This window comes from Gekko japonicus, unplaced genomic scaffold (genome assembly GCF_001447785.1).
Source record: "Gekko japonicus isolate JY-2015 unplaced genomic scaffold, Gekko_japonicus_V1.1 scaffold20, whole genome shotgun sequence".
Classification (NCBI taxonomy): Eukaryota; Metazoa; Chordata; class Lepidosauria; order Squamata; family Gekkonidae; genus Gekko; species Gekko japonicus.
This window is the reverse complement of record NW_015169172.1, coordinates 2,338,766-2,363,388: the sequence shown is the minus strand read 5'-3', so window position 1 is coordinate 2,363,388 and position 24,623 is coordinate 2,338,766. Positions and strand designations below refer to the sequence as shown.

General features: G+C 40.9%; 1 protein-coding gene across 1 annotated transcript in view; it reads left to right on the top strand.

Moving 5' to 3' along the window:
* The window catches only part of SGIP1 (SH3-domain GRB2-like (endophilin) interacting protein 1), a 154,995-nt gene that overhangs the window by 25,815 nt on the left and 104,557 nt on the right, over positions 1-24,623 (top strand). Inside the window, exons 2-6 of the mRNA XM_015415785.1 lie at positions 7,414-7,477; positions 13,568-13,592; positions 17,551-17,628; positions 18,445-18,501; positions 24,448-24,502. Of these exons, the coding sequence (XP_015271271.1) occupies positions 7,414-7,477; positions 13,568-13,592; positions 17,551-17,628; positions 18,445-18,501; positions 24,448-24,502 (279 nt within the window). The remainder of the gene's footprint in view (positions 1-7,413; positions 7,478-13,567; positions 13,593-17,550; positions 17,629-18,444; positions 18,502-24,447; positions 24,503-24,623) is intronic.

The following is a 24,623-nucleotide window of genomic DNA, read 5'->3' as shown; positions in this document are numbered from 1 at the left end:
GCTTCCAGTGTCAAGGTAAAGTTCCCCATATTCAAGTCCATCCTTGCCTAATTCCCCAACATCAACCAAGGGTGCAGAGGAACATAGTTCTAAAGAAAACCAAAGCTGCTTACCATAGTAGTTCATAGTTCATTTGGTAACACACAAGTGTCTTTTGTCTCACTGTTGCTTTGCACAAACACGTTTTTGAAATGATGGAAGTGAAAGTGAGATTAAAGCAATTCCAAAGCAGCCCAGGATTGCTGCTCTGTTCCTTTGCAGGAAAACACTATCAACTGCCCCCAGACTAAACTGATGTTCTGTCATTGGAGCATTTAAGATCCTATTTCCCTCTCATAGGTATAACCATAGGTATTCCAAAGAAATAACTGTAACCAGTGTGTTTACATGGTCAAAGGCCTCTGTTATACCAATGTTATTTAGTCATGTGTATGAAAGCCCAAATGGAGCTACTTAGTTCAGGTGTGCAATGTGAAAACTCTCTTTGTAACCAGAAACCATGAAATCTCTTGGAACATCTCTCTCTTTTTTGCTTTCTCAGGTTTCTCTAAACTGAATGATCAGTGTAAAGCCTTAGAAAAGAGCATGACATTCTAGATTCCTTTTCACCCTCATGTGACTGAATCTTATGTGTGCAGCCCAGTTTTCTTTGCTAGTAAATAAAACTAAATAATGGATCTAACAGTTTACCTCTTCCTTCTCTGAATATAGACTAACATTAAAGTGAGCAAGCACAAAATGTGTGTGATTCCAAATAAAATGTGCACATTTGCTGTGCCCCAGGCAAGAGCCTATCTAGACAAAGATCAGTTCACCTGGAGAAAATTGCAATTTTGGAAGGTGGATTTTATGGCATTATACCCCACTGAAGTCCTTCCCCTCCTGAAACCCCACCCTCCTTAGACTCCACACCCAAAATCTCTAGGTATTTCCCAAACCAGAGCTGGCAACCCTGGTTAGGGGGAAAGGAGATGTCATGAGCAAGGCATCAACTTTCAGCCTTCCTTTTGGGGTGGGAGGAAAGGAGGCAATAGTATCATCTTGTGTTTTTCCTGGTTTCTAAAGATCCAGTGTTGGAATCAATAGATCTAATTCTCAATGTGACCAAATCTGTGGATATTTAAATCTGGAGATTGGAGTCATGAAAAGACAAGACAGATCTTTCTACAGATCTATAAACCAGAAAATCTGTAATCTAAAAATACATAACAAAAAACATAGGGGTGTTGCACCTGCCAAATAATGGAAATAGCTCATGTAGCTTTAAGAAACAGATGCCCTCAGTTATTAGAGAGTCAGACTAGGATTTGGGGGACCCAGGCTCATATACCCACTCTGCCATTGAAGCTCACTGGATGACCTCGGGCCAGTTACACATTCTCAGTTTAAAATGGCTCTAGAGCAAAGCAAGCTGAGGTGCCCTTTTTGTGCTACACACCAGGACTGCAGGGCTGCTTGGCTCAGTAGGATTCCAGCTTCCAAATGACACCTGGAGATCTTCCACAATTACAGTTGATCTCTAGAGGACCAAGATCAGTTCCCCTAGAGAGAATGGCTGATTTGGAGTATGAATTCTATGGCATTATGCCCTGCTGATGTCCCTCTCCTCCCCAAACCTTGCCCTCCCCTGGCTCCACTCCCCAAATTTCCAGGTATTTCCCAACCCAGAGCTGGCATCCCTATGGCTCAGTGGTGCTGACAGTGGGTGTTAACTAACCCATTGCCTCCTCTTGTAAATTGGCAGCAGTGTAGTAAGATACAATTGGTGATCTGACACCAATTTCCAATGAAGGGTCTTGTCAAACTTGGAGCTTCCTTTGCCATGGTTTATGTGGGTTCCATTTTAATGGCCTGTACACCACACCAGTTGTACTGTGTATTTGGGCATGGGGGGGGATGGTGAGAGTTCATGTGTGGGAAACTGCTTCGTTTAGCTGCTTTGTAGGAGGCCTCCTGAATGGGAAGTATGTGGAATGACCTTGAATGCCTGTCTCTGCTAGCGGGCCTGTCGTAGAAAAGGTAACCATAGGTTTGCAGGTGGGGGAGGAGGGCTAATGGAGCGCTGTAGGTTTAGGCAGGCTGAGTGGATGGATTGATTGGATGGGTTTTGGGGGGGGCTTGTTTGAACTATGTTTAATTCCAGAATTCGTGCCAAAGGAGTTAGTTCTGACACAAATGGTCTTAGCTTGATACATTCACATCTCTCAATAAACAAATCACTATCCAGAGAGTGTTGTTGAGAGTAAGTTTGTTCAAGAGTCTGACAGGTCTGAGCCAAGTGGCACCTGGGGTGGTAAGAATTGCTGGGGCTTAGGTCTGCTTTCTTCTTGCTGCCAGTGGACTTCTGGGGCAGCACCCACAGGGGAATTTCCTTGTCCACCCTCACTTTTATGTCCTTATATTACCTCTTTAATTGTTCGAACGAGCATTTTTGTAGTTTATAGCACATGTTGCTTTGGCTGATAATAAACGAGGCTAGATGGTGTTATTATTAAACAAAGTCAGGATCATCCAGCATGTGTGTGTGCACATAAAGCACTGTTCTGTATAGACATTAATGATCGTTTTAAGAAAACCTTTTTGCAGTTATATTGCTGTCCAGTCAAGCAGCTGCCAAACTTGCAGGTTGCTGCCTACCTTTGACTCAGTTCCCAAAGGTGATCACTCCCTTGTAGTTAAATGCCATTTTCTGTTTGCTGGGCAATATTTTTTCTGTGTGAGCTAAAAGTGGAGCTTAACTACTTCAATTACTTGCTCCAGTGCATCTTAAAGACAATGATTACTATTTGCAATATTGTTGATATCAGGATAAGATTTCTTGCGTTAATAAGAAAATATTATTGTACAAACTGCTGTGTTTTCAATAACGTAATGCACAATGCTATATTAGGAGATACTTGGTTTGCCCAAGATCGCACATGGGAACTGTTGTGTATTGTGTTACCTGTAAGGGCAGAATGCCTGAGCTTCAGTCACAAGCTCCAGTGACTCTTGGTATCCTGAAATCTGCAACAGAATTGGTCAGTGCCAGGAGACAGACCAATCAGGACAGTAGTTGACATTTGGTGGGAACAATTCCTATTGGTTCCAAGCACTCACTATTGATTGGATATTATTCTTCTAGGGTGTGTGGTTTTCCTTGGTTCAAATTGTATATAGTTGGGTCGTTCTGTATGTTTGCTGCTGTGTTCTGAGCTGAATAAACAAATCACTTTTGAAAAGAGCTGCCTCAAGTCCAGTACGTAATAGGAACTAAACCTTATCTCCCACATCCAAATGGAATGCTCCATCAGCTTCTGCCATAGTCCCTAGTTGAAAAACAACTTGGATGATTGAACTAATTGTTCTTGGGAAAATAATGGCATCTTCTTAGAAAGAAAAGCTACAGAACTGACCTGTAGCAACTATATTCTTAGGCTCACTGGTTTGCCTCAGTGGTCTATTATTTCATTTTGCAAAGATTTGCTTAGAGGTAGATGTCAGAAAGTCGTGGGCATGGTTTACTTCCCATCACTGGCATGTTCTGTTTTCTATAAGAAAACAAACCATGCACAATAACTTGCGTGGTCAGAAGTCATATACCATAGACACAGGTAAATGTGAAAATGGATCACTTTCTGCTTAGAACCCAAATCCAAACTCCTTTCCTTCCAACAATTTTTTGTCCTGGCCTAGATTCTATGTGTGGTTTAAAGATGTCCTGAATTTATTCAGTGACTCATACTATACTAAGGTATTGGTGACAAAGTGGGAAGGCAGTGTGACAAGCCTGGAAGAATCCCTGAGATTCAAGTAAGGTGAAATCAGAAATATAGTTGATCAAGGGGGATTATTTGGACTGCGAAATTAGCAAATATCAAACCATCAAAATAATATCAAGCAGTAAATGTCAATAACCAATAACAGAAGCCCACTAACAAGCCAGTACTCCAAGCCTCCAGGCCTTGTGCTGTAGTCACTAATCCCCTGAAGGGCCAAGCACTGAGGGATGGTCTAAAGATCTAAACAGCAAATAGTCCCAAAGGGAGAAGGGCAAAATCCTCATTTCATTGTGTCAGGTGGGGACCTACAAAATATACTACCACAAGAGGTTTGGAGCCAAGAAGGAGTGGTGTCTGGGAAAGGATTGTGACTCTAGTGATCGAGCAAGAAGAAGAGGGGCTGGCATGATCAATGGAAGTTACGCTTTGGGCAATTCAAATACTCCAAATTTGTACTGTACTGGGCATCCTGTACAAGACAGGCAATGAAATGGAGACTTATCTTTATATGGGCATTGGTCTTATGATTAGGACACAGAAATGCTAATACAGCAGGTTCTCCTGGTGGTTAAGGGCACACTTATCACTCTCGGGGGGGGATGGGCTCTAGATCAATGGCCTGACTAACAGACACTGGTGAAACAAGACTTTTTTCATGGAACAGCTACTGTACTCCAGTTAGAATGAATGAATTAGTTACAGACCTCTACTGGCTCTCCGTCTTCAGTTTCAGGATTGCCAGAGAACAAAACTGGGAGGAGAGAAAATGAGTTGTTGCATCAAGAAGGGGGTTGAGGGAATGAAGGCATCTGTACTATAACATATACATACCCCACCATTTACGTATGAACAGATAGACATATGAGTAAATAAATTTGCATGTCCCTTCACATCTGGTTTAGCCCTTAGACAGGACAGACTACTTAAGGTGTGCACCTTTGTGCAACAGTCCAGTCTGAATAAGCATTCCTTTTATAGGTGGGAGATTATGGCAGATTGCTTTGCCTCCCCTGGTATCAGTTGCAGTTATGACATGCTCTTTGCAGAAAGATATCAGAGCTGCACAGACCCTTTAAAGATACCCACAGGAAATATGGAAGTGTTTTGGTAGCAAGGTGACTATTAGTGTGACCTCCCCCCAGAGGATAAATTAAATGGTGTTACTGTAGCAACAAGGTCTGAGTTCAGGAAGGTGGAATGGAAACTATTCCCTGTGTAACTTATAAAAGTACTTAAGAATTGGTTGGTGTGTGGATGTTCTCTCCTGTATTTAACACAATGATTCCTATTGTTTGGGTTGTGTCCCAAAAGTGGGTGATGACACTCTCATAGGTGGGTCAGGGAGGCTCAAAGTTCTGAGGTGGGAGAGGAGATTTGCACTGTTCCTTACATTGAGAAAAAGGAGAAGATTGAATCAAGCTGTCTCATTAACCTTCCTTTGTCCTTCAACCCTATTCATTCCTGGGGGTTGGCTTGCTTCCATCTATCAGTAGCGTGAGAGGTGATGCCCTATGCCTATTGCCTCCCAGTCATGCAATGCCTGTGGCACTGTGTAGGTGGGTCCCAAGTGGTAGAGTAAATTTAACCATGGGTAGCACTTCAAGAAGTTTGAGAATAATTTCTTTAAGTATATCATGTAATATTTGCTACACAGGGATATAGTACAAAATAGGGTACAGACCTAGACTAGCAAGGTATTCAAGGAATCTATAAAAAATAAAGAGGTTTTTTTTTTTTAAGTGGAGGTCTGTCCCAATGCATTGAACAGGGGGGACCACAGGCTCTGGCAAAAGAAATGTAAGTTGATAATTTGGCACACAAAACATGATTTATGAGGGGGCCAGTTTTGAGCCCTGTGTGGGCCAGATGCAGCCCATGGACCATGCGTTTGACACCTCTGTATTAACTCATATATGTAACTTATCACTAAATTTAGCCGCTATACCAGAAGACTGGAAAACAGCAAATGTTACACCAGTTTTTGAAAAGGGATCCAGAGTTGAACCAGGAAATTACAGGCTAGTCAGCCTAACATCTGTCTCAGGCAAATTAGTAGAAACTGTAATCAAAGATAGAATTATTAGGCACATAGAGGAACAAAACCTGCTGAGGGGAAATCAGCATGGCTTCTGCAAAGGGAAGTCCTGCCTCATCAACCTTCTATGGTTCTTGAAAAAGTAGACATTATATATTTGGATTTTCAAAAGCATGGAAAGGGATGACTGTTCATTTCTCTTATAGGGAAGAGAATATCAGAAGAATCAAATAACTACATGGAGAATGGACCTTGTGTCCTTTTTTTAGCCTATGAAAGGGTCAGGTACTCAAATTCCAAGAACATTAAAGATGTCCTTGTTTTACCAGCATAATAAAAGAGCCCTTGATACATATACAGAGGTTTTGAGTCCCTCTCCACATCTTATAGCTGTTCTTCACGTGCACAACTGAGTGGAAAGACAAAGAAATGCAGGTCTGAAAAGTACGCAGACGGAGAGTGATTTCAGCAAAGCGTACTTTATTCGATCAGGAACAAGACATCTTGGCCGGCTCGCAGGCTGGTTTATATTCCCCAAGAAACCACCACCCAAAACACCCCCCACTTCCCAATAGGTTATTTACAGTGGTTCTCGGCCGGGAACCTAGCCTCCTGATTGGAGCGGGTTAGGATCCTCAGAGTCTATTGTCTTGTCGAGCAAAGCTCGACGTTTGTGCCTGACCGCGTGGAGCCCAAGTTGACCACGCGGTCTGAACTGGATACATTACAAGGTCTTTCCAATAAAACATTCAACAGCTCCTCACTGGTTTAGTTTTTCAAAGGCTGAGCTTGCTCTTGCTACTTCTAAGACTGTGGACTTGTTCCCTGTTGGTGGAAGAGAATTGTTGCATTAAACAAAGATGCTCTTGGTTTTGTGTTTTTATGTTTCTAACAGCATAGTCCTCTAAAACAATCACAGCAAAAGTATATTTTCACTCATTCTTCTAAATTATTTATTCTTTATTTGTACTAAATATGTTGTACTTGAAAGATGCACTGAGAGAGATGCGTTGATTTAGAACTGAATTGTCAGTCTCTTAAGACTACTGCTTTTAGACTTCTGAGATTTATGTAAATAAACATTTAAACCATGAATAGTGAAATGTAGTGATCCCCCTTCCAGAAGTACCTTTACATGTTGCTTCTAAAGCCAAAATGCTTGAAGTTCTGTTTATGGAGCTTCAAGCAGGGCTCCCCACTACCACTTTTTAAATTCCTGGCATACAGGAGCCTGATTTGGATTGGGTCTGCAGGGCAAGGAGAAGAGGACGAGTTTGAGGCTTTTCCCATGATGCATTTACCCCAAATTACCACATGTGCATTTTTCCTTGGAGGACAAATGACCCTAGATGGTGGTTTGGGGTTGGGGAGATGGAATGGAGGTAAAAATTGAACCCTCTTCCTGCCACAGTTCCAATCCAAAGGGTGGCCCTGCGCAAGAGTTACTTAAAAGAGGGAAACTGCTGTGAGCTACATAAATAGGACTCCAAGTGTCTCATGTAGCGTGGCCCTGTGTTTTAAAAGCCTCTGTTCTACCTTCTAGCCTAAAAGCTTTTGAGAGCCTACAACAAAAGTAAAATCACCTGATTTATTCAGTCATTATTTTTGTTTTCGTAGGGTTGAAAAAACGTACAAGAAAGGCCTTTGGAATACGGAAGAAAGAGAAGGACACTGATTCCACGTAAGTATGTATGGTGAAAGGAAGCAAGTCCTGAATGGCAGGGAGATTATTATACCGATGCTTCATGACAGTTCTCGTTGACACGGGCAACGTGAAATCAACAAAGCGGTATTCAGTAGTGCATAGTTTTTAAAATACACTATGAAACAATTACCTAATGTTGTAAGGATGGTTGAAATAATTAAACATGCTTTCAAGCAATGGCAGTTGTTTGGGGGTGTTTTGCAGGCCATCTATATAGTCCCTTTTTGAAAGCTGATAAGATCCATCTTAATTCTTCAGATACCTAATACTTGAATACATGAAGCTGCCTTATATTGAATCAGATCCATAGGGTTGTCAGCTCTGGGTTCGGAAATATCTGGAAATTTTGGGGGCAGAGCCTGAGGAAGGCAGAGTCTGGGGAGGGGAGGGAAGCGGAGGGGAGAGGAGAGACCTCAGCAGGGTATAATGTCATAGAGTCCTGCTTCCAAAGCAGCCATTTTCTCCAAGTGAACTGATCTCTGTCACCTGGAGATCAGTTGTCATCCTAGGAGATCCTAAGCCATCACCTGGAGGTTGGCAACCCTATCTGTCAAGGTTAGTATTATTTACACAGAGTGACAGCCACTCTCCATTGTCTCAGGGAGAGGTCTTTCACAACACCTACTACCTGATCCTTTTAACTGGAGATGCCAGGGATTCAACATGGGGACCTTCTGCTTGCTGAACAGATGTGTTACCACTGAGCCACAGCATCTCTCCAGTTATTTAATCTGATAGTACTTCTCTGAGAGGCTAACATTGAAGCTACCTGTGTGAACTACGTATAAGACTATAGCTGCCAAGCCTGTCTGAACAGAAAGCCTTGACAGTAGGTGAAAGCAAGCTCTTGAGATAAGCAAGCTCTTGAGATAACGAAGCATTTTGAAGCTTTTATGTCCATGGAGAAGTGTCCTGGTTTTTCAGTGGTACTTCCACAACAAGGTGATCAGCTGTTTGCTGCTGCCAAATCTGAGAAATCTTTTGAATATAATCTGCCTTTAAAGATAAAGGGAGAAGAGCTGTGCGCAACCTGGTGCTAGGGATCTGTATTTGTTCATTGCTCACAAAGGAAAAGAGAGAGAAACGAAAGGCACTCAAACCAACTCAGGATGTTATTTTTGGCTGCTCGGGACAAATTGAAAAACTGTATTATTAGTTGCCAATAATGTTTTTATGCTGTGTGAAATGGCCTACCTGCTCCAAGCTCTGGAGACAAATTATCACTGCCTCACCTTTGAGGCTACATTCCTCTGCTGCAGACTAGCTTGTGAGTGCATTGCTTAGCAACAGACTACTGTAGGTAGCCTCTGAAATTAACAGAGGAACAGCATTTGGTGCTTCAGAGTCTTCAGGTGCCAGTGCTCACATTATATGTGATAGAAGAGCATTGATAGTTCCTTTGAACATGAGCCATTTCCACCCAGCTGAAATAAGGAATAAGGGCTTCTTAGTCAGAAGGCATGATTTAAACAACACGTGTAAGTTTGAATGCCTCCATTTAATTTTAAAAAACAGCATTAAGGCTTGTTCCACACAGCATAGTTTTATACATAAAACATGACACTATTATGTGTGTGCAGAACAAACACGTTTTCAGAGATGTATAGTATAAAGGTAGAAGCTGGGAGCTTACAATCACAGGTGTAGGGAAGATGGGTATGACAGTTATTCTTAGATGTCCCACCTCTTCTTCAGGGCTCTGAACCAGTCCCTGTGAATTTGGCTTCATGCAAATCCAAGTGACTGTCAGCCAATCAGAGCCCATGGAATCCCTCTGGATGGGAGGGGATGAGCCAGCCTCAGTTTAAGAAGGCTGAAGAAATCTTTTTGTAAACCCCCCCAAAAAAAACTTTTGAACAGAAATTTTGTGGCTTTTATTGGCCGTTTTGTTTGGATTTGGGGGTTGGCTTAGAGAAGAAAGCTTATTTTAGTCGTATAAATAAGCATCTTGTTAAGGGCCCTGTCATTCCTAACTGTTGTGTGTAGGTTCTGTGGTAAAGTGCTATATGAGAGAAAACAGCAGCTTTGAACCCGTTGAGGTACCCTGTCCAGAGAAAAGGGAATCAAATCACCCCTCATGGTTATTTACTTTATTTGAGAGCCATCTTTATATATTTAAGTTATCCACATATCGTATTTAGAAGAAGAAGAAGAGATACCCTTCACTCGGAGTCTCAGAGCAGCTTACAAACTCCTTTCCCTTCTCCTCCTCACAACAGAAATCCTGTGAGGTAGGTGGAGCTGAGAGAGTTCTGACATAAACTACTATTTCAAGAACAGCTCTGACAGTTTTTTCTGTGACTTGAATGGCGGGCACACTCCATTGGTGCTCGGATGGAAGAGGCCTGTGACCCGGCAGACAGGAGGGGAGTTGCTTGATCCGGACCCCCCCCCCGGAGTCCTTGTAGGGGACTCCCAGCCTGGGGTGCGAGGGGTGCCTCTTCCAAGGCTGAGGCCAAGGAATTGAGGCTCCTCTGTCTCAATAGGTCCCGCTGCTGCAGTGCCATCATGGCACTAAGAGGCGCACACCGAACGAGTGAGCAAGTGTTCAAGCGAAACTTCAAAGCTCTCCCTACCTCTGCAGCTGGCATGGAATGAAGCGTGAGTCCTATTTTCCTCTAACTGGCTAGGCAGATAAGTGCCCATATGGAGCGCCAAAACCCCGATCTGTAATGAAGCAGGGGGAGGGAGTTCGTCCCCCCCCCACAACCTTAAGCAATCTTCCTGACCTCAAATACCCACGGAAGGGGCTAGAGGCAACCGTGATTTTGGATTGAATCAAGTAAAGTATGGATTTCTTTAAAGTGACTTCTTAAATGAACTTTCAGTAACTTTTAAAACAAAACAAACAAACAAACAAAAAGTTTCTCTGAACTGTAAACAATGACTTTTTGGGCAAAAAAAATGACGACAAGATTGAGGTACTCTCCTTGAACTGCAAGATCAGCACATCCGGTTGCTAAACCGGAAGCAAGTACTGGCCTTCCCAATATAACAGCTACTGCATTGCACCCTCTGTTGGATCAGATGACCAATTTCAACAACCAGGATCAGCTGAAAGAGCTAAATTTAAAATCAGAGGAGACGGTAAAAGCAGTGAAGAAGCCAAGTCAAAAGCAATTCAACAAAGACTGGAAGGGTGAGAATCTGAAGCAAATTTTAAGTGAAGCATTGGCCCCGAGGACAGGTTTATCAGCGGATGTATTATAAAATGATATGGATATGATCCATTGGACATATCCAGAATTTATCAAGAAAAATAAACCTGTCAGGGGGGAAATGATGAGATTCTCAAAGAGATCGGAGGGACTTGTCTTAAAAAGAAAAAAGATGGACTCTGTCTTTAAAGTGAAGCTGTTTCTGGAACAACAATAAAGACTAGCATATGACAAAAGACCAGCAGAGGAAAAAGATCGGGAAGAAGAAAGCAGTGCATTTGGATCGGAAAGTATGGAACGTACAATGGGCAGCAATCCAGAAGAGGGCGAGAACCAGAAAAGGGGTGGCAGCCCCAAAAGTCCCAAAGGTCCAATGGAATTTGGACAAAAAGAAGTTCAGAAGAAAGAAACCGAAATAATATAACTCTGAAAGTTAAATTGGTTAAGCCATACTTAACCTCATCTGCAGCAGTCAAGCATCATGGGAGTGTCTGCCTAGTGCTGCACTGCTGCCTCTCCAGCCTGCCCATATGGTTTTTCCTTTGCACCACTCCATGGGGACTTGCAGTGAGGATACACCCACTTGGAGCTTATGAGCTGCTGTCCTTAATACAGTTTATATCTCCAGGCCCTGGCATTAAATTTTATGGCATACATGGCCCAGCCTGACAAAGTGACATTTATGTCAGATCTGGCCCTCGTAACAAATGAGTTCGACACCTCTGCCTTAAAGCATATAGCCTCATGAACTGGTATGGTGGGTATTTGAGGTCAGGAACCTTAATTTCTCCTCTAAGACACTAAATTCTTAGGAGCTCTACAATCTGATATTCTTCCTCACCTCTGTATTCTGTTTCTGGGTCTGATGATCAACTGCTCTCTGGGAGGTGTGTGTGTGCATGATCAACTGCTCTTGGAGGAGACAATGTGTGTGTGTGGTCACTTAACTTTAGGCCACTGGAGGGGAAGGAATCTCATTTAATTTAAAATTGATATATTTGGGAGGGGGCAGGGAATCCCCAAATCATGCAGAAGTTCTTACTTTGTCTCTGGGTATCATAAGATTATCATGTTCACCATTAGAAGGAGTGATACATGTAACTCTCCATTATGTGATGTTGGTTGCTATGTAATATGTAAGATATCCCAAGAGGCAGAAGGTAGTGAGGGGCTGAAATAAAAGATCTTTCAGTGAAGGATGTGGGAATAGATTAAAAATTAATTGCATTTTAAAAATTAAAACTAGATAGATGTTTTAAATCCTGTTGGACATAAATAATTCTTTCTATGATATGGGTGAAAAAATGTTTGAACTGTTTATTTATATGATTAAACATGGAACCATGTGGTCCAGGGAGAAAGCTAAACTAAAGGGTATCTGAGGAAATGTGCATGCACATGAAAGCTTATACCCAGAATTAAACTTTGTTGGTCTTAAAGGTGCCGCTGGACTCAAACTTTGTTCTGCTGCTTCAGATCAGCATGACTACCCACCTGAATCTAAAGGGTATGTAAGGTGAGATGTATGAACAGAAAATGTTTAGAAGGAAGCACACACTTCTGTAAATTGATTTATCCACCACCAAGATAAATAATATAAAATCATTCAGACTCAATTAGCTCAGCTTGAGTAGAAAAGAGCAAGAGTCCAGTAGCACCTTAAAGACTAAAAATATTTGTGGTAGGGCATGAGTTTTTGTGAGTCACTGCTCACTTCAGAACATTTTGATCTAGCTCCCCTTCCCCCAGAAAGATTTGCGTACTCGATTGTATCAGAGGCAATAAAACCTGTCCTCATTTCATTAATTTCCTTCAGAAGGTCTAGTTTTCTATCTTGTATCGAGCCAAATACTCAGCATATTCTTGAATAATTGAAGTTGCCTTTTTATGGGCACTCTGGGGGCATTAATTGCATTATTTTTAGATAATTAATCATAATGTGAAAGTGTGTAATTATAATGGGGTGGCTGAAAATATAGTTTTGATATGCATAAATTTGCAGAGATACTTACCTCAGAGATGCTTTGTGCCATTTTCTTGTTCTGACATTAAGTATGTAGTATTTGTGTGCCGCAATTTGAATAACTGAATATAGAGATTTATACAAGCAAAAATAACCTTCTCTAGAAGAAAACGGTGCAAGAAAACGAACCCCTGTTGGAACTTCGTACTCTTGTGTTGTCAGTTCTCTCTTCCTACTCTATTAGAGTTCATTGTTCATGTAGAAGGCTTAATCATTTTTAATTGTTTTTCCCTTAAGAATGGGACTAACTATTTTGGATTACGCTATAAAAGTAATACTAACCCCAAAGGGACATTACTAACATATTAACTATTTGGTTTTGAAAAACAGAGAAGAAAAGAAGATCACCTAACCACAGAAGAAGCTTAGACTTTAACTTTAATTTTTTTTTTAAAAAAAGTTTAATTTACTAATACTTAACATCACTCAACACTTTTCTTTATCCCTCTATATCCCCTCCCTAATTTTCTAGGGTAAAAGCAAAATTCTCTCCTTTTTAGGAGAGGGAAATAAAACTTTATATATAAAAAAGAATGGTTCTGTACACTTGGTTGCTATCCTTCCCATTTCATAGGTGGAGATCTGAGTTGGAAAGAGTTGTGATACGCCACCCACTGGCTTCTTGGATCTTAGTATAAGTATCTCTCTGCTGCTTCTTTAGGAAAGATGAGCTAAACTATGTTTACTTGGATCTCCAACTGTCTGCTTAAAACAAACTATGGGCACTGCAGTGATTTGAAAATAAATCATATTTACTATTAATTTTGCAATGCAGAACATGGTCTGTGAAAAGTATTAGGAAAAACAATTTCATATTTTTAAACCTAGGTTGCTTTGTCTGTTTTTATTAGTGCTCTAATGATACAAATTTTGCCTTTATTACAGGGGATCACCAGACAGGGATGGAACTGTAAGTATTTAATCAAATTAAACTGTTATTAGTGCAACATTAGTGCTGTTTGATGAAAATGCTGCCCCATCCTATGACTCATCATAAGCCATTCTTAACCCTTTGCCCTATTTCTATTTTAATACATTAAAATCATAAGTTACAATATAACTTGTGATTATGAAATATTTGCTTAAATCCAGAGTTTTATTCCATTTTCTCGAGGAGGGGGAGTTGTTATTAATTGGCCAAAGGAGGGCAATAAATTGTTACTTGAATGTCTTGATATTTCCTATATAAAATAACTGCACTGAGCTGGGATATGAAATTACTTATAATTAAATAAACACCAGAAATAATTTGAAAACAATGGTCAATTTTACTAAAAAAAAAATAGAAATAGGAGAAGGGTTGCTCCAGAGTTACTGTTGCTTTTATTTATGATTTTAGGTTTTCTGTATCTTCTAGAAGTGGACTTTAGAAGGAAATGTATCTCTTCAGCTATTAGACTTAAAATTTGCAATGAAGAATGTTGGGTTCAGATATAGATTTCACTTTGTTTTAAGTTGATTCTTGATTTTAAGTTTTCTGCTTTAAATTCAGTCGTGTCAATTCAAATGAAAATTGGAGCAGGTGTTTTTTAAAAAAACTAATGTTATTCAGCAATGGAATAGAGACCCAAGCAGCCATACCAAGGCCATTTCTATACCAAATTTACAGAATTAAAATATTTAAGGGCCTTTCCAGATGATCATGTTCACACAATAAATGAGCAGTGGTTACATTGCTCAGGATCCAGATGTCTTCCTTCAAGAGAATGCATATGTGCCTGGAGTGTTGCATTTTCTCAGCATGTGTTTTGTTGCTGGGAAAATGTGGTTCTTTCCCTGCTAGCATGTACCTTGCTATTGTGAGTCTTGTGCAGAATGTGTTGAATCTATATTATGCTTTCAGATAGGTGGTGGCATTAGTGATAAGTAACATCATTTTCTCCACCATGCAGAACTGTGTGCATTTCTATTTTTAATTGGTTCAGAAGCTAAATGTTCCCTCCCTGTAAGATTCCAGTGTAGGAACATTTATCTGAAAAAAGTGGCAAACCACAGCAAGACTGCTGTTTTCTCCTGCGGTAGTGTCCCACTGTTTTGTACCCACTTTTGCTTTTTTTCCCTTTTATTTAATTATTCAAAGGCTGTGGTCTTTCCCTCTCCAGCACACCCATCCCCAGGAGTTTTTTTTTTCAGGACTGAACATCTGATCTCTGTACAGCAATATTACAACTCCTTCCACCCCCCAATTTTATTTATTTATTTATTTGGAGCATGACACCATTGGGGCCCACTACAAGAGGTGGAGTATCATGCTACTGGTGCTGGATTGGGGGTAGTACAAGTCTAGCCCTTAAACTAAAATCTAGGTGAGATTATCTTCTGGAAAGGTCCTATTGCTACTGTAACTGGTCCCCCCTACACTTCTGACCCAAGATCCTTAAACCCAAATCCTAAACATGTTTTCTTGCAGTAAATATTATTGATTCAAAAGTAATGGATTTTCAAGCAAATGTGCTTAGGACCACTGCTGTAGATTTGAAAGAGCTTGCATCCACATGCCCTTTTTTCGCATCCCTCTGCATTCTGTCAAGTGGTTTTTATTTTAAAAGGCAGACCACATTGGGAACTCTGATCTTTGAGTGCTGCTTGGTCAAGGCTCTGTTCAACAGAAAACAAAACAGCTGTAGACCTTGTGACTTTGCAAAGTTTCAGACAATTTTTCTTTGCATATCTTACCTCATTCTTTTCAGTTGTCCTCTCTTTTGGGGCATATTGGCATTTGTTTGGTCAGTGAATATGATTCTTCATTCCCTTTATCACTCATCCTGAATCCCATCCAACCACTGGTTTGTATTGCAGACTGGAGGAATAACAGGGTGGTGGTCATTGATTACTTGTGTAACCAGCTAGCCGCTCCTGTGCATTAATCCCATCCCCATTCAGTTCTAAGCAAAGAAATAGGAAACCTTTTTTAAAATAGACATGCTCTTGTTTTCAGTTCCTGCTTTGCTTGGCTTACTATGTTGTGTGTCTTGTCACACTGATATCTTTTTAAAAAACCCTATGCTACAAGTTGTAAAGGCTGTATAGCTCTCATGTACCTCTGTTCAGTAGTATCTCAGCCCCTACCTAAACTGCCCAAGCAACTCAAGCAGTTGCTAAGGGCACTACTATTTGACAAAGGCAGTGGTGCAGCAGGTAATAGGTGTGACTTTTGTCTGTCATTACCTCCCAGAGCCTGCCTCTGTGTTGTTGCTGATATCCAAGATGAGATCGAACAGCACTGGCAGCACAACTGGGGCTAGGCCAGCACTGTCTTAGCAAATGCTGGGAGACTTTGAGGGTGGATGGATGGAGTTTGGGATGACTAGGGTGGATGGAATTTGGGGAGAATGTGAAGTCCCTTCCAAGTGATGCTCTAGAAATTTCCCCTAATCTCTATAGTAAAGATCATAGGGACATTGTGAAATTCCTAGAGCTTTGCTATGAAGGCCATCTTCCTACCATTTTTTTCTCTCATTCTTCAATCTCTCAACGGATTGGGCCAGAGGGCAGGGGGTTTGCCTGTTGTGGGGGGAATGCCAAACCTAGCTGGAGCTCAAATTCCAACTGCATCCTGGCTGCCACAGGAGCAGACAAGAGGCTTTCTTGTGTCCTCCCCAGCTTGTACCTTTGCTGCCTGGGAAGAAGGTGAGTTCCAGTGACACTTTGGAGCTCACCTTTCTTCCAGATGCCAGTGGTGCAGATGGAGGCATTGGGAATAGACTGTGCCCTTCAAACTGGACCTGATTGAGATATCAAAAGACCTTAAACTGGCTGTGGCTGGGGATGTCAGCTGTGCTTTTGCTGTGCTCCCTCAAGCACCAGGTGTTAACTGGGACACAGTTGTACTTTCCCCTTTTCTCTTGTTTGCAGCCAGCATCTTTCTCTATCTTATGTTCTTTCTCATGTAAAAATGTTGATTGTATTTCAAGGGGTTCTCGTCTGCTGTCCAAATATTGTTGATCTGTGTTAATGTCTCTCACATTATTAATTACATTGTGCTTCCTTAAACTATATATTTCACATAGTTCCATGTTCGTTTAAAGACCCATTTCTTCTTTTCCAAGTGCAATTGCTGGGCTACCCGTTTTGAGAAGCAGAAACAGTGCAGGGAAATAGGATTTTTGTTATTCTTTCCTCCTATGCCATTTTCCTGCTTAAGAATGCCATCCCCAAGCTAATTTCTTTCCCACTGGGAAAAAAAAATCCTGGACCCGTATTTGCATAACAGGGATGGAGGCAGCTTTGGTGCAGTGTTTTTCAGCAAAAAAACTGCTTGAAAGGGTTTAAAAGCTCTTTCTACTCCCCTGTGCCATTACCTTCGTCCTTGTTTCCCTGTTTCAATAAAATGGTATGAAAGCACTCAGGATCATACTTGCTTTAGAATATATGTTTAGCTAAAAGATACACTGAACTATATTGCAATAGTGCAATGGCCCAATGACTTAGGGTGGCCAGATTAAACAAGGGCTTTTGCAGTTGATGCTATGGGGAAATGATTCTAAAATACATGAAATAATATTATATCTTGTAAAGATTTTTTTCTGAAGTAAGAGCACCTTTTGAAATAAGGAATACCCATTTTGAACTATCAAGTTTCTCTTCTTCTGAACAGAGTCTTCTCCAATGCTCCCACATGAACAGCACAATCCTAAACAGAGTTACACCCTTCTTATGCCTTTGACCTCAATGGATTTAGAAGAGAGTAACTCTATTTAAGAGTACACTGCAGGTCTGTCGGCAGCTACATTAAACTTGACAAATAACACCTTTTAAAAAGTGCATAGCGAGCTTGCTTACTCCATGTAATTCATTTCATGTGTTTAAAAAATTCAAACCACCCAATACCTTAATCCTTTTTCTATAAAAACTAAAATCCATTCCAGCCACCCAGCCCTCATCCTCATGAGCCACCCTCCAATAGCAAACCAGAGTGTGCACAGGAAGGAGGAAAAACTGTTTCGGTAAGGACACAAATATTGTTTTAAAGTTTCTAAGGGGTTGGTTGTAAGAGTGTGTAAACCTATTGGAATTCTTTATGCCGATTTAATACAAGACATATATTTGATTATTCATTACTTATTTCAGTGTGCTTTTCATTCTTAAAGCTACAAGAGGATGCCATCTATTCTTTTCATTGTGGTTTCTATATGCTTATAAATATGTTTAGTTCCTTATTACTGAAAGCTTCTCCTGTAACTCATTACAATTTCCTTTGACTTGTTTGGAATCTATGAATATAGTAGTAAGTAGAAGTGGAAGTGGATTGCTTTGCCTTATATGCCAAGATGAAAAGAGTCTTTCTTAGCATTTTCACCTTTGATCCTTTTTCCTGGAGATCCCAGGGCTTGGGACCTCTGGCATGCTCTACCACAATTCTTTTGCACTGAGCCATCCCCCTACCCATTAAAGATGAGTTAAGGTGAGAGACACTGTGACTGGCCTTGGGGTCACTTGGTAAACTTTACAGCTGAACAGGGATTTCTCCATTCTAGTCCAGTACTTTTAACTACATAGATTTTCAACCATTTAAAAGGGCAATACCTAGTCTTTTTCTCCAGAAAGGAATTTCCAGTGTTTGAACATTTAGGAAACTGTTTTTCAAACCTGAGCAAGGATTACTGTGTCATAAAGCTGAATATTGTTGTTCTAGATGAAGGGCATCTTTATGAAAGTTGTCTGCTATGCTTCATTTCCAAATCCTTGTGATATCTTACGGTGAATGTTGATATTCTTCCCCTTTAAAATAAAACTTACATTTTTTTAACAATGTATTGCAGAAGAGAACAAATGGTGCTCCAAATGGTTTTTATTCAGAGATTGACTGGGAAAGATATGTAAGTAAAGAATTTCATGCTTGGTATCCTGTATTCTGTGAGACCTCTGATGCTCTAGATTTGTGGGAATTTTTTTTTTCATTTTGGCATTTATAGCAATTCTAGGTGGGGCTTTGAATTTCTAGGTGGGGCTTTTAGCACATCGCATGCTGACAGCACAACATGGATAATGATACCTGAATACTGATTATCTGGCTCAACCAATAAATATACCCAGTACATTAGATTTTACCTATATAGAAATATATTTCTTCCCAAGGGTAGTCTCTATCTGCCCATGGCATTAGCACATGGGTTATAGTGTCTGCTGATTTATGAAATCACAGCTGGACCTATAGAAGGTTATCATGCTGTAATTATATGAAATTGGCAGTTGATAATTATTTGAGAAAAATAGTGAATCCGTGTGCTTCATTGCTGTAGATGTACAAAGTTGCGCTTTGTCTTGGAAGTTATTTTATATCTTCGTGTTAAATAGATTCTGTAACACTACTTTGGAAGAAATGAAAAGGTCCTATAAAACATTAAAGACCAGTTGTGCTAATAATCGGAGTTCCATTTGAGACAATTGTGCTGTTGGTATGGAAGCTGTCTGAATTAATTGGGGAGAATTTAAATTTTGATTAAAAGGGTTTAGCTAAATTTTTATCTCTAAGGAAGCAAAAAGTTTCAAATGTACTCTGGATTACTATTTTAGCTTTTCAGTATTTAAAATATTAAATTGACATTTTGATTGGTACATAATCTTACATTAATCGATTGTAATAGAAAATTTAAGAATCAGAAAATGAGGGGGAAATCAATATAAGTTCAGTTCCAAACACTGGAAACCTAATTGTGTCCCCAATGACATCAGTGGGGCAAGTAGCTTTCTCCTCCCTGCCAGATAGCTATAGAACCTTGACCTGCCCACCCTCCCATTTAAGTGGCTTGGTCCAGCATCAGCAACGGGCACAGAGCACTTGATGCCAGAATGCTGGAATGTTAATGTCCCAGGTACAAAAATCCTGGGAAATGTAGTCTTCCAGGAGTGACTGGTTTGTATGGACTCCAGGGCCCTGGGATTTCCCAGCATGTCCTGGTGCTTTACACATTAATGGTGTTTCAGGCACCAAGAAGGAAGGGGATTGCTTAGCTCAGAATGAATAAATGGTACTTGATACAAATTGTGGCTAGCTGTTATGGATGGGCACATGTGAATCAGGCCCCAGGTTTGTGTAATATTACTACCCCAGGAGAATGCAAATCTGTTTGATCAAGATGGATAGCCTTGTTAGTCTATCTGTAGCAGTAGAAAAAAGCAAGAGTCCAGTAGCACCTTAAAGTCTAACAAAATATGTGGCAGGGTATGAGTTTTTGTGAGTCACTGCTCACGTCTTCAGATATTTGAAGAAGTGAGCAGTGACTCACAAAAGCTCATACCCTGCCACATATTTTGTTAAGACTAACAATTGCACTTTGAATTGCACTTTGCCTTATGGTGCTACCTTTTGTACCACATTTGATCAAGTTTAGCTGTTCTATGATAATCTCAGGGGAGTGTTTAAGAAAAAAGCAGACTTGAGGATTGCCCATCTGATTGCAGCAGTGTATGTATGGGGAGATTTATTAATCCTTTTCTCAAATGTATCTTCCTTTCTTTATTGTGGAGAAACTGTGCATACATAGTTTGTAGCATTCTGTTCCCTCAGTTCATTTGCACTCCCCTCCCCCTTGTTAATTATACATATGTATGAACTGATAAAACACTGCAAAAAACACTCTTGATGTGATTTGACATATGATTGCATCACAATTCTTTTTGTGATAATTTATCAGTGTAAGGAAAAGCTTGTTCAGAACATCACTTAGAAAGAACCTTGATTCATATTTAAGATCATACCAAAGGTGTTTTTTTCCTGTTATTAATACAAAACCTTTTATTTTGTTTTATTTATTTATTTATATTCCAATTTATATCCCGCCTTACCCCACCAAAGCAGGCTCAGGGTGGCGCACACAGATAAAACACAGGTTGACAATCAAATTATTAAAACCATTAAAACAATTTGTTAAAACGATACAATATTGCATATTAAGTGCAAGTGATGTTATCCCAATATCACAGCAATGGCGGTGCTGCATGAATGCATACCATATGGTGTTCATTTCCAGCATTGATCTTACTCAACGCGCACAGGGTAATTCACCAGGAACCAGGCTCTACAGTTGTTACTAAGGTCAATTACTAGTGATGGTAACTAGTGATGGTGGTGGCTCCTAATTGAAAGTCTGGTGGAAGAGCTCTGTCTTGCAGGCCCTGCAAAACTTTAAAACGTTCTGCAGGGGCCTGATCTCCTCCGGGAGCTTATTCCACCAGTACGGAGCCATCACCGAAAAAGTCCTGGCCCTGGTTACAGGGAGGGTCAATCGATTTTGATTCCCTGACTGTAGTGCTCTCTGGGGTATATATGGGGAAAGGCGGTCCCTCAGGTAAGTCAGACCCCAGCCATAAAGGGCTTTAAAGGTAAGAACCAGCACCTTGAAGTGAATATGATATGCTATCGGCAGCCAGTGCAATGCTTTCAGCGCTGGCTGGATATGCTCCCTCACTCCACTTTCCAATATATAAGACAGATGAACTCACATTCAAGCTGTGTCTGAAGAAGTGAGCAGTGACTCATGAAAGCTCATACCCTACCAAAAAAAAAAGAACAAATGGTATATACTCAAATTCTAGAACATTCTGAAAACTGTCCTAATTGACCTGCAATTCAGTAGGAATGTGTTACAAGCACAGTGAACCATGGGGAAAAAAGGATTCACCCATACAGGTGCATGAAAAGCTCTTATACACATACTGTAGAAATAGCAGTGAGTGGCATAGAGGCATATGGGGATGGTGTCCTTATACTCCATTCAGGGTAAGCTCTAAGTTTTGAGGGGCCCTGGGCAGACAGTGTCCAGGGACCCCATCTGCCCACCACCAGGCCTGCATGATACCTTTCTACCACCCGATTCTCTGTTCCCTGTACCTCCTTCTCCCATTCGTAAGCCCTTCCACTATTTATGCTCAGTTCTCTGCACCACCTGTGTACCCTTTCTCCAACAACACTGATTAGTGACTGCTGCTGCCATGGCCACCAGCAGTATCGCTGCTGTACACTAAATGCCTTTACCTACTGCCACTGGAATGGAGCTGCGGTGGCTCAAGTGGTTAAGATGCTGAACTACAGGCTGTGGAAGGTCAGTAGTTCAGCAGTTCAAGACCCGGGTGCCGCAAGACGGGGTGAGCTCCCGTCTCTAGTTCCAGCTCCTGCCAACCTAGCAGTTCGAAAGCAAGAAATTGCAAGTAGATAAATAGGTACCACTTCGGTGGGAAGGTAACAGCGTTCCGTGCACCTTGGTGTTTAGTCATGCCGGCCACATGACCACAGAAACGTCTTCGGACAGCGCTGGCTCTTTGGCTTTGAAACGGAGATGAGCACCGCAACCCTAGAGTCGGATTTGACTGGCTTTCGAGCAAGGGAACCTTTACCTTTGGCAGACCATTTCAGTCAAAAGATGGAGAATGACATGCAGACTGGTGGCAGGGGAGGCGTATGGTGGGGCCAGCAGCAGTGGGCTCTACCAGAAGGCCTGGGCCCTAGCAGCTGCCCCACCTCAGGGTATGCTAATGCCATCCTTGGCTCCATTACCCATGTGCCACTCGCTCTTGTCACCGCTCTTCTTCGCTCCTTTCTTGCTCATTGTGTTGGCACAAAAGCACTGATGAGTGATAATCTTATTGGCAACCCCCCTCCCCGCAGCTGAACTACAGTTTAGTTGCTAAAGGGCTAGGGGGAAAGCTAGAACTTATCATTGCCATTTGGGAGGTGACACCACACTTCACACCATCATCCAGATTGGTTATGGACAGAACTTCTGTATGAAGGCTCTCCCTGTAGCCAGCACACTATATCCTCTTTATGTTGGAATAAAGGGGTGTTTTTTTTGCTCTGGCTTCAAAAGGAAAACCCCACAAGCTATGCTCAGAAAGAGCAGGGCATCATGCCAAAGCTTCCAAATAAAGTAGAGGCATGCTGTATTCAACCAGACCAAAAATCTCTGTGGAAATAGCCTGGAGTGTACACAACTGGAGAAATCAATTTATCCCTAAATATGTTACCTTTTAGTCGACACGGACCAATCTGTTGTATTATGTAGTAAGGGAACCTGTGTGATAAATCAATCATTGTCATCTTCTACAGGGAAGTAATCAGGAGGGTTTAGAAAAAGCATTCCAGCAAAGACTCAAAGTTTATTCTTTAGCAAAGGAAATTTGTGCCAAAGTGTTTGCAGCCCAGCAATCAGGGCTCAGGGCATAAATAAAAATACAAACATTCTATTAAACAATTTAATACAGTTTGATATCACTGATATTATAAAGACTATTGGGACAGTTTCTGATTAGGTTTCTTTTACCAAGGGAGCCTTTATTTATAAAATATATACTCCTATTTCCCCATTCCTATTGAGAAAGCCAAAACAGCTAACTGCACAGCTAATTGCCATTGGCAATGAAAACAAATGATTTGGCTGACTATTGTAGGGATGTGTACTCAGATATAACCAAGCTGAATATGTATCTCCCAAATATATGGTCTCCCAAATATATCCAGGATATTTCAGGATACCAAAAAGTGGGTTCCAAAAGTCCTGAACACATTCAGAATTAACCAGAAATATCAGGAGCTGGTGTTTGCAGGCTCCCAGGTCAGTTTTCCCCTCCCTGTCCCTCCTGGGGCTTGATATTGGTTTGCCAGGCTGCTTTAAGTAAGATTCTGTCAGTTTCAAGTGTCTTTGTTGTTGTTGTTGTTGTTGTTTTTAAGTTAATTTGTTGCTGGAATTGGTTTCTGTTGGGTTCGGGTCGGGGTTTTTTTGTGGATTCTTGTGTTTTACATTGAGATTTTCATGTTTTTCATAGTTTCAGATTCTCATTTTTACATAGTTTCAGGTTTCAGATTTTACATAGATTCTTATTCACGAGTTTTATATTTGTTGGGTTTAGCAATAACTTGCAATAGTCTTCCTAAGGGGGAGATTCTTGGGGTTTACATTTTTCCTCCATGGGAAACAATAGAGAACAGCTGGGGGCACCTTGTTTAGGGGCCCATAGAGTTGGACCCCTTGGTCCAATTTACTTGAAATTGGGTGGTTATTTAATGGATAGACACCAGCAATTCCCCTGCAATTTTGGTTCCAATACCTTCAAAAACACCCCACAGCCCCAAGAAAGTTTCCCCATAGAGAATAATGGAGGCAAAAAATATCAAGAACCCCCCCCCCAACCAGATCAAAATACCATATCAGTATTTGGAAAATGGGAATACTGATATTTTTCAGCTACAATATATCCAGATCCAAAAAAAAAATTTTTTGCTGCACAACTTTAGACTGTCATGCAATTTATGCCATAACAATTGTGGAAATATTTACATTGGTGGGAAATGCTTTCTGGGCAGCAACAGACAATCACTAGGTGAAGGAAGCAGGTATGTGGGAACAGGAAGCACAGTGTTTATACAGTGGGAGGAGACAGAAACAGAAAAAGCAGACACTTTGCTGTAAACAGGCTGGAGCACCTGCAGGTCAGAATCTCTCTTGCTGGCGATCTCATGCCCTCAAGAGTACATTTTTGCCTACAATAGTCCTCTCTCTGCATATCTGTAAATAAAGCAAATACTACAAAGACACCATAAACCTCCAGTGTTATCTCATCCAGAAAGAACCAACCTGAGTAGGTTCTCAGTATTTTTGTTATGTAGGATATACTAAGCCATGATGACCAGAATCCTAGCCATAATCGAGTATTGGCAAATTTACTTGTTATTGAATTTTACATACGGAATATTGGATGAAGAAAGGAAGGTGGCTGTTTTAACCTTAGTAAGTGATTTAATTCCTTTACTGTGTTTGCTATACTAGAATTCACCTGAGCTTGATGAAGAAGGCTACAGCATCAGACCAGAAGAACCAGGCTATATCCTTTATTGTCAGTTCTGTGTCTGAGTTTACAAAGTTACACTAGCATTTGGGGAATATGCAACAACAAGCAGATCAGATTATTCCTATTGGGGGGGGGAGGAGGAGGAGGAGGAGGA